Source organism: Halictus rubicundus, chromosome 11, assembly GCF_050948215.1.
Source record: "Halictus rubicundus isolate RS-2024b chromosome 11, iyHalRubi1_principal, whole genome shotgun sequence".
Classification (NCBI taxonomy): Eukaryota; Metazoa; Arthropoda; class Insecta; order Hymenoptera; family Halictidae; genus Halictus; species Halictus rubicundus.
The window spans coordinates 3,499,238-3,512,246 of record NC_135159.1 but is presented as its reverse complement, the minus strand read 5'-3'; the positions used below and the strand labels follow the sequence as shown (position 1 = coordinate 3,512,246).

Sequence of the window (13,009 nt, the reverse complement as noted above, 5' to 3'; positions counted from 1 at the left end):
GGGAGATTCGAATTGTATATGTAACAACAATAAACGATTGTAAGTATTTAGGTGTAGAGTAAAGAAAGTTTGTCCTGTTTTAATCAATAGAGGTGAACGATACAGAAATACTTTATCCGGGAAAGGAATCACCATCAGTTTAGCTACTTTTTTCCAACGGTCTAACAACTTTTCTGTCACTTTTTCATAAAAATTATCATATCTAGAATCAAAAGAGTATTTCAACGATTTGTAAGCTTATTTTTGTTTGTCAAGAATTTTGTCGAAAACTGCGGGACTTGGTGTTCATAGAACGAGAAAGAATTTCAATTACCCGCGCTGACGCTATTGACCTTCGAGAAACGGAAGCTCGATGATTATTAATTTTCTCGATGGGTCGAATCGAATCGAATCGCATTGAACGCGGTCGTTTCCAGTTCGATTTAAATATATCGTTGCCCTGCCCTATTTAAAACAGCTGATTCTGATCAATTTTGCTTCTTACGCTTGTCGACGTAACTGTGGTGAATTTATCGATGTCGGTGCCATTAAAAAGAGGAAATGATAATGAAGATCTCACCTTCTCTCGTTTTATTCAAGAAAATAAAAAAGAATAGACCTTATCGTAGAAACGTAAGCACACCACCTAACCTTTTGTAACTTCTTCTTGCTGAGAGAGAGAGAGAGAGAGAGAGAGAGAGAGAGAGAGACGTTCTTCGAACTGAAATGTTTGTTACTAATGTAGAAATATGAAGTATTGTGGCGAGAGAGTTGCACGTGCAATTCATTCGAGAAATCCAGAAAATGACAAGTTTATCGATGATCATGGATTATCACGCGCGTAAACGTGCTATAACGTTTGTCAGATTTTGGAGGGACTTTGAGGCAAACGAAATAAGTAGTGACACGTGTTACATATCTTACATGAGTCATGCTGTTGGTTAAACACGAAGATGAGTACCGTAAAGCATAAGATATGGTTGGTAATTTGTCAATGGAATTTCTAGAGAGAAATACAAAAAACCAGAATGCTCGTTTACGTTAATCTTTTCCAGCATGGTCTCCGACTTCTTTTATCCCAACATGGGTGGAGTCGAGGAGCACATTTTTAATCTGTCCCAGTGTTTACTTGGTCAGGGTCACAAAGTCGTGGTGCTCACCCATTCGTACGGAGGCAGAGTCGGAGTACGATACATGACCAATGGTCTGAAAGTACGTACTATGCTTCTTTATGCTACTTAAAAAGTCATTTCTATTTTGTAACTAAGCAGTTCTTTTTTCTAGGTGTACTACATACCGGTGAAGGTTTTTTATAATCAATGCGTTCTTCCAACTATGATCTGCTCCATTCCTCTTATCAGATATATCTTCATAAGGGAGCAGATTCAAATAGTGCACAGCCATTCTGCGTTTTCTGCCCTTGCCCACGAAGGAATGCTGATCGGTCGACTGATGGGATTGAAAGTGAGTCAACGCGAGAACTCCTGAAAGAAAAGATTATACGATAACTAGAGTAACCGTGTTGAAAATTTCAGACGATTTTTACAGATCATTCGCTTTTCGGTTTCGCTGACGCCTCCGCGATCTTGACGAATAAATTTTTAGAGATATCCCTGGCCGACTGTGATCACTGTATATGCGTGTCGCATACAGGTAAAGAGAACACAGTATTGAGAGCAAAGGTACCAAAGGAGAAGATTTTTGTTATACCCAACGCGGTGGACACCACATTATTTATGCCGGATGTTAGCAAGCGGGACAATAATTTTAGTAAGTTTCGAAATAAATGCGTAAAATGTGTTTAGAATTGAAGAGCTGTAGGTCTCGACATACGCAGAAAATACACAGCATTACTAATGCTTCTTTCCGTTATTAATTGTAGTCACGATAGTCATAGTGTCGCGACTAGTGTATCGCAAAGGCGTCGATTTATTAGCTCGCATTATACCCGATATTTGTAGTCGGCACGAGGATGTGCAGTTTTTGATCGCCGGAGACGGTCCAAAAAGATGGCTGATCGAAGAGGTGCGAGAAAGAAACTTGTTGCAGCACAGAGTCACGTTGTTGGGCAGCTTGGAACATTCCGAGATTAGGCATGTGCTAAACAAGGGCCACATCTTTCTAAACACTAGTCTGACAGAAGCCTATTGCATGGCGATCGTTGAGGCTGCTTCGTGCGGGTAAATTTCAATTTACATGTTCTAGATTAGACACTTGGAAACTTTAGCTGTAAACAGCTAGCTTTCGATTTCATTGTCATCCATTGTCGTTCACTGTCACGAGAGTATTTATCCGTTTCCAGGTTGCAAGTAGTTTCGACGAAAGTGGGTGGCATACCGGAAGTATTACCTTCTGATTTAATTTATTTAGTCGAACCCACTGTACCTGCCCTCGTCGGCGGGCTGGAGACTGCCATAAAAGATTATAGGAAAGATAATAACAGATGCATTTTCGAAGCCAACCAAAGAATAGGTCTGTTTTACAACTGGTTTAATATAACCAGAAGGACTGAGATAGTATATAATTTAGCAAGGCAAGAACGAAGAAAGACTCTAGGCGAACAATTGGCAAACTATGTTCGTAGTGGGGTATTAGCATATCTGTTGGTTGTGTCGTTATGCTATATTATTATACAAATTTTCGAATTTCTTGTACCAAGAAAGGTAGGTCGTGTAAAATCTAAACTATACAATTTCGATTGGTACTTTTATAAGGTCTTTTCTACTAATAATCGAATGCTTTCAGTACATTGATATCGCGAAAGATTACGCAGATATGAACGTGATACACGTTCACGTTCACGGGGATGGAAAAGAAGATTAGCGATTTCTTTTTGAAAAATGAACACGGATTTTCTACTAACAAGTTCTCTTTACATCAAGCATTCCAACAATGAACTGACTACACTAACATAAATCGTGAACCTTTTTTTATACCTTTTATGTATATGTATTCAAAACCAAAAAGCACAGTGTCTAAAGTACAAATACAATTGTTAGCGAAAATCGAGTCGATAAAAAGCAGTTGTTTTATTGTTTCTTTCCTGTGCATCATGATTCATGGATAATATATATGTATATGCATATATATGACAAACATATATATGTATATATATGTCACAAACGCAGTTCAGTCACACTGTACGTGAAAATCGTCTCATACGTTTCGTTCATGTATTTTTAAAGAGATTCCTTTTATTATGATAGTTGTAACATCGTATGCGTATTTATATCGCCGTGTCCGTACCTATAATATCCGTTAACAATTCACAGTTATAGTAGACTCGCGCAATGTTCGTTCACATGTAAAATATATTGCATTGTCCGACATTAAAAAATACCTATATATTACGTGTAGGAATTGCTCGCATTCACAGATCACGACACGTCTGCTCGTTTATTTATATAACATAATCTACATTATAGTATTTTAAACTTAATGCACCAGAGATACCGTGATACAAATTTATCGCGTGTGTTTTCTGTGTGCACCGTATGTATGGCTTTGGTTTACAATTCTTCTCTGTAATAAACGGTTGTTCACAAATTCAGTTCATAGGTTCATAAATTCAGCTTGACCAGCTAAATGTAATGTTTTTCGGTTTTCTCCATTCTCATTAATATCACGAGTTCGAAACAATGAAATTTTGATATTGAAAAAAAAAGAAAAAGCAAATAAAAAGGCTACGTTGAAAATATAATAATATTTATTTTTATTATGTTGTACGTTAGATACAATAATAATAATAATAATAATATTAATACAATATCAATGATTTGTTTTCTGCCTAATTAATTATCATTGTATTACTGTACATTTATCTATTTATACATAAATCTTTCACTCAAGGGTCTATGGTCTCCTCCTAAAGGATGTGCACGCCATTTTCGCGTGCTAAGAGAAGATCAAGGAACCTTAATCAACAACCATTATAATTATTAAGAGCGGTCCGTTCTGACGATAATATTCGACCCGCTAAGCATACAAAAACAGAGTATTTCTGCCAATTCTCTTCGATTTCTGACAGTTTTGCATCCAATTCAGAAAAGTCAAACAAGAGAGAAAATAAAAGAAAAGAAAAATGATCAGCGTGTGTCTCCGGATATATGTATCATACCAAAACCTCGCTTATCCACGATTCATTAGGAGGAAAGATCCCGTGCGACGACGGTATGCTTACAAATGAAACTTTAAAAAAAAAAACGAACGAAAATAACGAGATACTCCTTGTCCTCCGATCGACCGCCCCAGTGTTCATCAAGGAAAATAGAGATGTGCCATCGATAGTGAGATCCACACGCAGGCACACGCAGCAATCGAACCGTCGTCGAAAGTGTTTTCAACACTTGTTAACCGGGGAAGATGAGTCCACCCGCCATTTACGTTTCACCTCGCTTTTCCAGCGACTTCTTTTTTCTCTATAAATCGTACACATGCAAGTAATGTCATTAGTATGAATGTTTTGTTTCGTAACTTCTCCTTGACGTCAGTGTATCCAAAAGCGTTAAGAAGTAATTAGAGAGACTCTCGTTTCCCTCGCGATATCGCTTCCATGTAAGTATAATCATTCGATTCGTTCGGATATATGAGTACAATCGTCGTTTACAGTCGGTTAGTCAAAATTTTTCATTTTTCAAAATCTCTCTCTCTCTCTCTTTCTCTCCGCATTCAGGGAAATTGAAATTTTCAACAAAAACTTTTGGAACAAACGATTTACTGATTGAGACATGTAGCGGGTAAGTATGATCCTAGGCAAAGGGGGCTGAGGAGATTATGTGATGTCGCGATAAAGCAAGAAATCCATAGGATTCATATACACATTGACACTCTGCGCGATAGTTTTTAATAGTTCCGACGATCGATACACATTTCTGAATAAATACCGTGTGATCCGGTCGAGCCGGCACACTCGAGAAATTTACTTTTCGCTTTATGTTGTTCTACGCCTCATTTTCTCTCGCTCCCACTCTCTCTCTCTCTCTCTCTCTCTCTCTCTCTCGCACGCGCGCGTTACCGTCCGTATCTTTCTGGCTTCGTGAGCACACGTTATTGCTTTCTTAACTGCGGCGTTCCTTCACGTGTACACGAATTGTTATCGATCGGCATCCTTTTTGTCCACGGCCAACAACGACGAAACGTCCCGGAGAAAATGGTTGCGCGCGTTCTCTATCAGTGAATGTCATTCGCCTATATTTGTTCCTCGAAGTAGAGTGAATTATATATACAATAGAAGTTCACTTTCCTTTTCTCGTTCGAGTATTTAGTTGTTCAGTTCGGTGATTCTCAAGAAGGGAATAATGCCATGCTGCGGGAATCGGTGTGTCTAAGGCTCCCATTAACCCACAGAGTGAAAGGATACAAACGTGGGGGACCAAAGATTATCCTTGCATTAATCATAGAAAAAGAAATCTTAATATATATATGTATATATATATTATGTATATACGTATGTGTATTCGGTATTGCTTTTTGTTTGTTTTAATGAAGTACTCGTAACGGGTTCCTTAGAACTGTCATTTGGCATCTACAATAAATAAATAACGAACCATAGTTGTAACGGGCCAAGCGTCGCGAATTTCCGTGGGCGTGAGGGGTCGACAAACTGTTCCGGAAGCGATTCACACACCTTCACCGTAGTCACGGGCACCAACGTTAATACGGTCAGGCGCTGCGGTCACGCTGAATCCGAGGATTTTGTTATCGACTCTGTACATTTTCCCCTTCTTCGGTTTCTTCGATTTCCCCTAAGAAAGAAAATCGTATCATACGATGCTTCCGAATCTACTATATGCCTACACATGGATCGCAACACGATCACTAGAGGATCGGACAGGATGAAATATATTAAAATCTCTGGGCAAGTACGTTGCGACGGAAGAGGAGGAAATACCGATGAAATCATTCTGACTTTGAGAATAGTATCTTGCCCACTTGATGCGTTTGCCTTGTCGACGTACCTTCGCTTCCTGAAATTCCGTGGGCGCATTTGGATTAATGGCAGGCGCTGGTTTGCAGAGATCGTCCGCCTGCGCTTGCGGTCGTTGAGCCGATCGCCATTTACTGCGCTTGTCCAGAAATTGCTTAGCGAACTCGGAACTCTGTTTATTATCACCGAGGTAGTCTCGAACGTATTCCTTCACATCGTACGCGGACTCGATGTCTCGTAGAAATCCGACGAACGTGGGTACTGAAAACAACAAGCGATATATCAGAGGAACATCGATCCAGAACTACACATCTCACCGAGAGTAAAGTGATTTAACAACTTACTGTCCACAGACACCTGTAAACCGCTCAGTGCCTTGTTGCACCATTGCGTGAAATCATCTACCTTGGCAGTGTTCTGTTCAAACAATTTCTTCACCAATTCCTCTTCCCTCTTATTTTTACTCTTATTCGGCTTGTTGGTTTGCAACGTTTGATTGCTGGAGGGCAATTTAACGGTGGCGGATTGCTTCGCCGGTTGCTTAGCTATAGCGGTGGCTTTGGTGGGTGCCGGATCGTCCCAGAAACCGCTGGTGCCTCCGGTATTGTTCGACCATGCTTGGCTGCCGCTGGACGCGCTCGCATTCGCCCAATTCAAACACTGCGAAGCAGTGCCCCAGATTCCGGCAGTTTGTAGCACGTTCGTCGACTCCTTCTGACCAGCCTTTTCTTGCCGCTCCCTTTCTTGCTGCTGAAAAATTATCACCGTTAAAAGATATATAAGTATATTGTAACGATTAACAATACATGATTACCGTGTTACATAACGACCGACACGATGCGCGTATGTGTTTGCGTGTCACGGCAGTATGGGAAGATGAATAGGTACCTTTACCTTGGCGATGCGCTCCTGTTCTTCTTGCTGGATCTGCGCGAGGCTCTTGACCTGCAATGGTTTCGTCGAGGCTGTGGCCTTCTCTGCCCACTTGAATTGCAATCTTTTCGACGAGTCGGCAGCCGAGGCCTCCTGAGCCGCTTCCATGGCCTTTTGCTGCGCCAACTGCTGCTGCATCATTTGTTGTAACCGTTGCTCCTCCTGCAACGTATAGTTTATAATGTTACCGGTCTGTTCGCACAGTTTCCGGACTACGGTTTAGACTTAGATAATCTTTGTGCGCACAACTTTCTTCTCCCGCTCGAGTCTTTGGATTTCAGCGAACGAATTGATGGGGGTGGGAGGGGGTGGTGCACGAGGTGCCTGTGCCCACGGCGCTTTACTTCTTTCTTGCAACTTCCGGAGCGCCTCTGCTTCCCGTCGTCTCTGTTCCGCTCGCCGGGCCTGCTCTTCCGCTTCCGCCTGCTTGCGCGCGCTCGCTTCTTTCCTACGATAACGAATTTGTCGTAAAAATTTGTTCGATTCGCTTCGCACGTGTTCCGTACGTACCGCATTCTGTCTTCCTCCTGCTTTCGTTGTTCCTCTTCCAATTTTTTCTTCTTCTCGTCCTCTTTTTTCTGCTTCTCTTCCTCCTTCTTCTTTATCTCATCTTTCTTCCTCTTCTCCTCCTCTTGTTTTTTCTTCAGATTCTGCTCCTCTTGCTTCCTCTTCTCCTCTCGCTTCTTCTCCTCCTCTTTACGTTTCTTTTCTTCTCGCTTTTTCTCTTCCTCCTTTCGCTTCTTTTCCTCCTTCTTTTTGCGCTCCTCCTCTTGCTTGCGTTTCTCTTCGTCTTTCCTCTTTTTCTCCTCCTCCTTTCGTTTCCTTTCCTCGTCTTTTCGTTTCGCTTCTTCCGCTTGTCTGACTTGCTCCTCCTTCTTCTTCTTCTCGACCTCCTCCTCGGCCTGTCGCTGCAATTCCTCTTGCTTCCGGAGCTCTTCTTTCTTCCTGTCTTCCTGCAGCCTAAGATTCTGTTCTTCCTGAAACGCGATTCAATATTTTTCATGATCTTTGGGATTCTGTGTCCCGTCGAGAATGGATTAATCCTTGTCCGATCGTTTACTCTTTACTGTTTACTAACCAATATTTGCTGCTCAGTCTTTATTTCTTTCGTATGTAGATCCCATAAAGAGGTAGGCATTTGACCAGGTGGTACAGCGGGTATCGGTCCGACCTATGAAACATAATTTCAACTTAACGTTTTCCCGACAAAATGTTTCACCCAAGATTCCCCCAAGTTGGTCTCTTTATTTTGATCGTTAATGTAATCGTATCGTTTTAACGTGTACCTGTCCTATCCAATTCTGCGCGTTAAACTGTGGAGTAATTTGTGGCGGAGGCTGCGGCCAAACAGTATCCATATGCGTCGTCTGCGGATGGCCGTTCGCATTGACGTTCAGTTGACGTAACAACGATTTTATGGGATTGTCTTGCTGCGTCGCGGGTGTCGTTGAACTTATACTCGTCTGCTGCATACCAGGTATATTCTGCATTCCACCCATTTGTTGTATGAGCTGCTGTATGGGATCTACTGAGGGAGGATGAGCTGCTGTGGTAGAATGAGGATTCGACGTTAGATGAGTAGTGTCTGGTTGAAGTTTCGCCTGTGGACGTTCATGCGATCAAATTAATCAAGTGGCGAACAAACAACACCGCTGTTAGAAACTCGCGGTCGCGGAACACGCTTCGTATACATATATTCGATCTTCCACAAACCTGCTGCATCTGTGAAAAAAGTTGCATAACAGGATTCGAAGTCTGAGACGGCAAATGAGGTACAAACGGTGGGGTGGAGATCGTCGGGACTTCCGATATTTCGGAGTCTTGGATAACGCACTGATAAATCAATTGGTTCTGTTCGACGGGACTCAAGGTGGCCCATTGCTCGGATTGAGAGAGCTTCGCTATAGCGGACGTTCGCATTTGCCTGAGTAGCAGCTGCTGATTCTGCAGTAGCCGCATATGCTGGTATTGAAGTAAAAGAAGTGGGTCTTCTATACCAGTCTTTGGTAAAGTGGGCAAACCGGCAGGTACCGTGTTGGGAACCGCGGGAATCCCTTGATCCGTCAACTGGAAAGAAGGTAGCCAGAATGAGTGAACGGATTCGATCTTATGAGAACTAAACTAACAACAAGACCGAAAGATCGATCGACCATACCTTCAAGGGAGGAATAGTAGGTCCTGGGGTAAATGGTATTCTACCACAAATCTTCATCAACTCCCCTAAAGTCGTGTACCGCTCGTCGCAGGTTCTCCTTACCATCAATCCAGCGTTGAAGTAACCGGCTTTACACCATTCCGCCATTTCGCTTGCTAAGAACGGGCCCTGAACTTCACCCTGTGGATCACGGTAAAACCATTTCTCCTGTCCATTGGTCGATGGAACTGTAGAAGGTTGGTTACCAATAGACGGCGGTACACTGGCAGTAGTTTTCTCCCTATGACTTTCCTCGTCCGCCATTAATTTCGCCACTAACGCGTCCGCCTCTTCCTTCATTCTATCCAAGTCATCGTCGCCTTTCTGCCTGGTCTCCTCCGTTCCTGTACCGTGCACGACGATGCCCTTCTGAGGTTCCGTTTGTAATGGGATCTGTTGTTGTCTCTTCGCAACCGAAATCTGGTGGTCCACCTTTATCTCCGTTTGAACCTTTGTCTCCTCCCTCGTCTGTGTTTTACTTGGAGATTTATTTTTATTATTCCCGGAACAATCTACGGACATCGGTTTACCGATTTCGGCCTCTTCCGTGGCCGTGGCCGTTGTCGTAGCCTTTGCCTTTGCCGTCGCGTTGCTTCTTTTTTGTACGCTTTCAGACGACGATGCCGACGTCGGCGCCGTCGCCGATGTCAACGTCAACGCCGAAGCCGACGTCGACGTCGATGCCGATGCCGACGACGACGCCAACGCCAACGCCGACGCCGACGGCGATGCCGACGTAGATATCGATGACGACGCCGATGTAAAAGTCTTCGTGACCGCGCTGTCCGTCAAGGTAATCGGCGTAATCGGCGTGATCGACGTAATCGACGTAATCGGCGGTTTCGTCGATGACGGAGAGTTGCTTCTCCTCTCTTTCTCGACGGCCTTGTCTTTGGCGTCAAGCGGATGCAAAGATTTCTGCCTATCTTTATTGATTGTACTAATTGTACTGCTGGGTGGTCCGCGGTTCAGAGGCTGTCCCTGAGACGAGCTGTAAGATAAATGCTTTCCACTAGGTTTCGTTGTACTACCAGCACTCCCCTCGGATACACGTCGAGTCCTCGATTCCTGAGAACCACCCGCACTTATCACTCCGTCCTCGTCGTCGTCCGAATATATCCCACCATGGAACGCGCCAGAAGCGTCGAAACTACCTCCACTTTCACTGGGATTTTCGGTGGCCCTGCAATACAGTTTCTTACATAATCATCGAATCTACAAAATAATCCAGGCATTCCAGAACGTGGTGCGACTACGATCGAACAAGAACTGTACCATTCAGGAAGGTTATCATGATTGATATCATGATGATTCGACTCCCAAGTGCGAGCAGTACGGGAAGGCGGATGATGACTTAAGTCGTGCGAGGTTCTGTGATTCCCACGATGCTCGAATCTCCCACCTTTGGTCACACCTTCCTCTCCGTCTCCTTCGTTTCGATCTAATCTATCCCTGTCCATACTTCCTCCTTCGCGCCAACTGCTTCTACCTAATAACGACAATTTAACAGAGCGATAACGTTGCCGTTTATTAACGCGAATTAGCGAGCGGGCACTGTGCACGGGGCTCTCGCACTAACCCCATTTACGCCAGCCATCGTCGTCTTCAGTACCAGCACCACGATGACGCCGCCAATTACCCTCCACGACAGAACTACCGCCTGGCCCGCGACTTAATTCCTTTCTAGGACTAGTAGAGCCATTCCACTCGCCTGGATCCGATGCCCCGTTTCTTTCCGACCATCCGCGTTCGCTCTGAGATCTATCGAATGGCCGGTTTCTTCCCTGGATATATGAAACACGCATGCCCTACTTAATGAAATGGCTATGCTCTTCCCTTTTCGAACAAGTTTCTAGAAGACGGCAAAAGTTACGTACCGGAAATGGCATACTGTCGATTCTCCTACCATCTCCCGAATCGTCGAAACCAACGCCTCGGGAGTAATGGGACGAGTACAAGCTTCCTCTACTACTTTTTACACGCCCTCCGCGATCGACGCTTCCACCCCTTCCTTGACCACCGACATTGGTTATCCCTCCATTCCACATTCGCTGAAAAAATACGCCCAAAAGAATTATAAATTTTCAAAGAAAATATAAGCTCGGTCGACCAAATGCACATTATCGATAAATAAATTCTCTAAATAGAGATAGAAAGTATACGACGAAAAAATCAAATGATAACTAAACAGGCATGATTATGTAAAGTACACAACAGTAGATAGGATAGTGCTACGAAGAACTGGCACAAGGGCTCCAGTGTGTTATATTTATAGATACAAACTAATTTCGCGAGGCAGTTCCCAATATAGGATGCAGTAAGAATGTACAACTGTTAAAAGAGATTAACTATTGTCGTGTACAATCAATTGGTATATACAAAGGTACGTTAGGAACATTAGAAAAAAGGAAATGTAATTTATCGAGATTAATAATTGTATCGGGTACCTTTAAAATCAATATTCTCTTTAGCGTCAGAAATGTATCGAATATAAAAGTATATCTCAGTAATTACCGTTTCGTCTTCTGTCATTTGTATAAGAGCCAAGGGAAGTTGAGTTTTCTCGATATATAACGTTGAGAAATTTGTCAATGATTCGGGTGGCTTACAATTACGATCGAACAAAATCAACATCTCTTCTCTTCCGTATCTATGTTCCGCTAATTGATAACGTGGAGTAGTCAAGCTTGTAGTACCTCCACCGCCTCCACCGTTATTACAACTGTCTGCTGACAGATTGCGCAACCTGTACAAAAGTAATAAAACGAAAGGATGTAGAAAGACAAAAACATATTAAGATCGAAAGGAATATGTGATCGTCAATCAAGATTACGAACCATTCTGGACCAAATTTCATAGAATCCGTCATGATGGGCTATAAGCTGAAAAAAAAACAAAAGATCTTGTTAGGAACGAACATGAGATACAAAAAAGACATTTCTCTAGCAGATGTATGAGCAAACAATCACAAAAGGTGCAACGACAATGCACCCGAGGACAAGTTGCGTCCAATTGTACCTGTTGCTCAATGAAAATCGGACAACCCATGTGCTTGGAACATAGACATCGATATCAACGACGAAGAAAACTTTCCATTCGTGAGAGAAATAGTCGGCACGAGCAAAACAGCCAAGTAAAAGTAAAGGCGAAAGTAGGAGAGCACGACAGACAGTCGGCCGAAATGCTCTTTCGCCAAAGGTTGTGATTCTTTCTGGAATCGATTCAATTTTCGAACACATGGCGATGCCATGAGAAACACTCGCTGGAAAACATATTAGTACCGATCGGCACAGACATTCGGTTCGATGGAAATAGTACGCATTTATTTATACGACATGCTCCTAAACAGGCCGATTTCCGTGAGCCCAGGTGGCAACGTTAACCAAACATTTTTCTCGCTCGCAAATGTCACGAAAATTCGTGGACGGCGATCTGTTTATAACTAATCCAGAATCGGTGACCCTAATTCTTCGCGGAGATACGAATACGAGGAAAAAAGAAGCAATAAATGGCAAAAATACCTCACTGATCTTCGAAATTACTGAGGATAGCGATACAACACACCAATATGGCTGATGGTTTTTTTTTGGGGGAACGGAGCGCATGCGAAGACTCTCGCTACACCTGAAGCAATCGAAAGTCACTAGAGGGAATGCCGCTCAGATTTTTTTCTGGCCATCATCGGCCGAAGAAATCAAATCTTATTTGTACTTTTCTCCCTTCCCGACCTGACCTCGTCCCTTCTTCGTTTGTTTTGCATTATCGTAAGATACCTGCCGAGAGACCGCTCTTCTAGAAACAAGGGTAGCTTATCTTAAACTATATATATGTATTCGCTTATTTATAATTGAATAGTAGCCTTTATTAGTCGACACCTCCGTTATCTAATGTCCCCCCCCTTAATCGTGTCAAAATTTTCAAGTGAAATTTTAGAATTTTCGGAGCTTCTCTTTCAGTCTTCAAACAGTCTTTCGTTC

The 13,009-nt window shown here is 42.9% G+C and overlaps 2 protein-coding genes across 7 annotated transcripts; one reads left to right on the top strand and one right to left on the bottom strand.

The window, feature by feature from the left end:
• The first annotated feature begins 431 nt into the window (after positions 1-431).
• Positions 432-2,999, top strand: Pig-a (phosphatidylinositol glycan anchor biosynthesis class A). 2 transcript variants are annotated; one of them, XM_076796379.1, is made up of 8 exons: positions 432-612; positions 725-958; positions 1,035-1,191; positions 1,264-1,443; positions 1,515-1,749; positions 1,862-2,159; positions 2,282-2,642; positions 2,725-2,999. In XM_076796379.1, exons 2-8 carry the CDS (start codon positions 933-935, stop codon positions 2,800-2,802), a joined length of 1,335 nt encoding a protein of 444 aa, XP_076652494.1. In that variant the 5' UTR covers positions 432-612; positions 725-932; the 3' UTR covers positions 2,803-2,999. The 2 variants fall into 2 exon arrangements, with proteins under 2 accessions (XP_076652494.1, XP_076652493.1); XM_076796378.1 differs by having other exon boundaries at positions 432-958.
• Positions 3,000-3,667: 668 nt separating this feature from the next.
• Positions 3,668-12,660, bottom strand: LOC143358868 (GIGYF family protein Gyf). Of its 5 annotated transcripts, XR_013083019.1 has the most exons (17): positions 12,554-12,660; positions 11,870-11,914; positions 11,547-11,778; positions 10,910-11,083; positions 10,612-10,816; positions 10,308-10,521; positions 8,994-10,215; positions 8,552-8,905; positions 8,125-8,439; positions 7,917-8,009; positions 7,349-7,815; positions 7,085-7,286; positions 6,794-7,000; positions 6,250-6,655; positions 5,937-6,166; positions 5,526-5,723; positions 3,668-5,362 (listed from the first exon to the last, which is right to left on the bottom strand). XR_013083019.1 is itself a non-coding variant. In XM_076796372.1 (16 exons), the coding sequence occupies exons 2-16, from the start codon at positions 11,899-11,901 to the stop codon at positions 5,598-5,600; spliced, it is 4,479 nt and encodes a 1,492-aa protein (XP_076652487.1). In that variant the 5' UTR covers positions 11,902-11,914; positions 12,554-12,660; the 3' UTR covers positions 3,668-5,597. The 5 variants fall into 5 exon arrangements, 4 of the variants coding, with proteins under 4 accessions (XP_076652487.1, XP_076652488.1, XP_076652489.1 ...); XM_076796372.1 differs by having other exon boundaries at positions 3,668-5,723; XM_076796373.1 differs by having other exon boundaries at positions 3,668-5,723; positions 6,250-6,652.
• Positions 12,661-13,009: the final 349 nt, after the last annotated feature.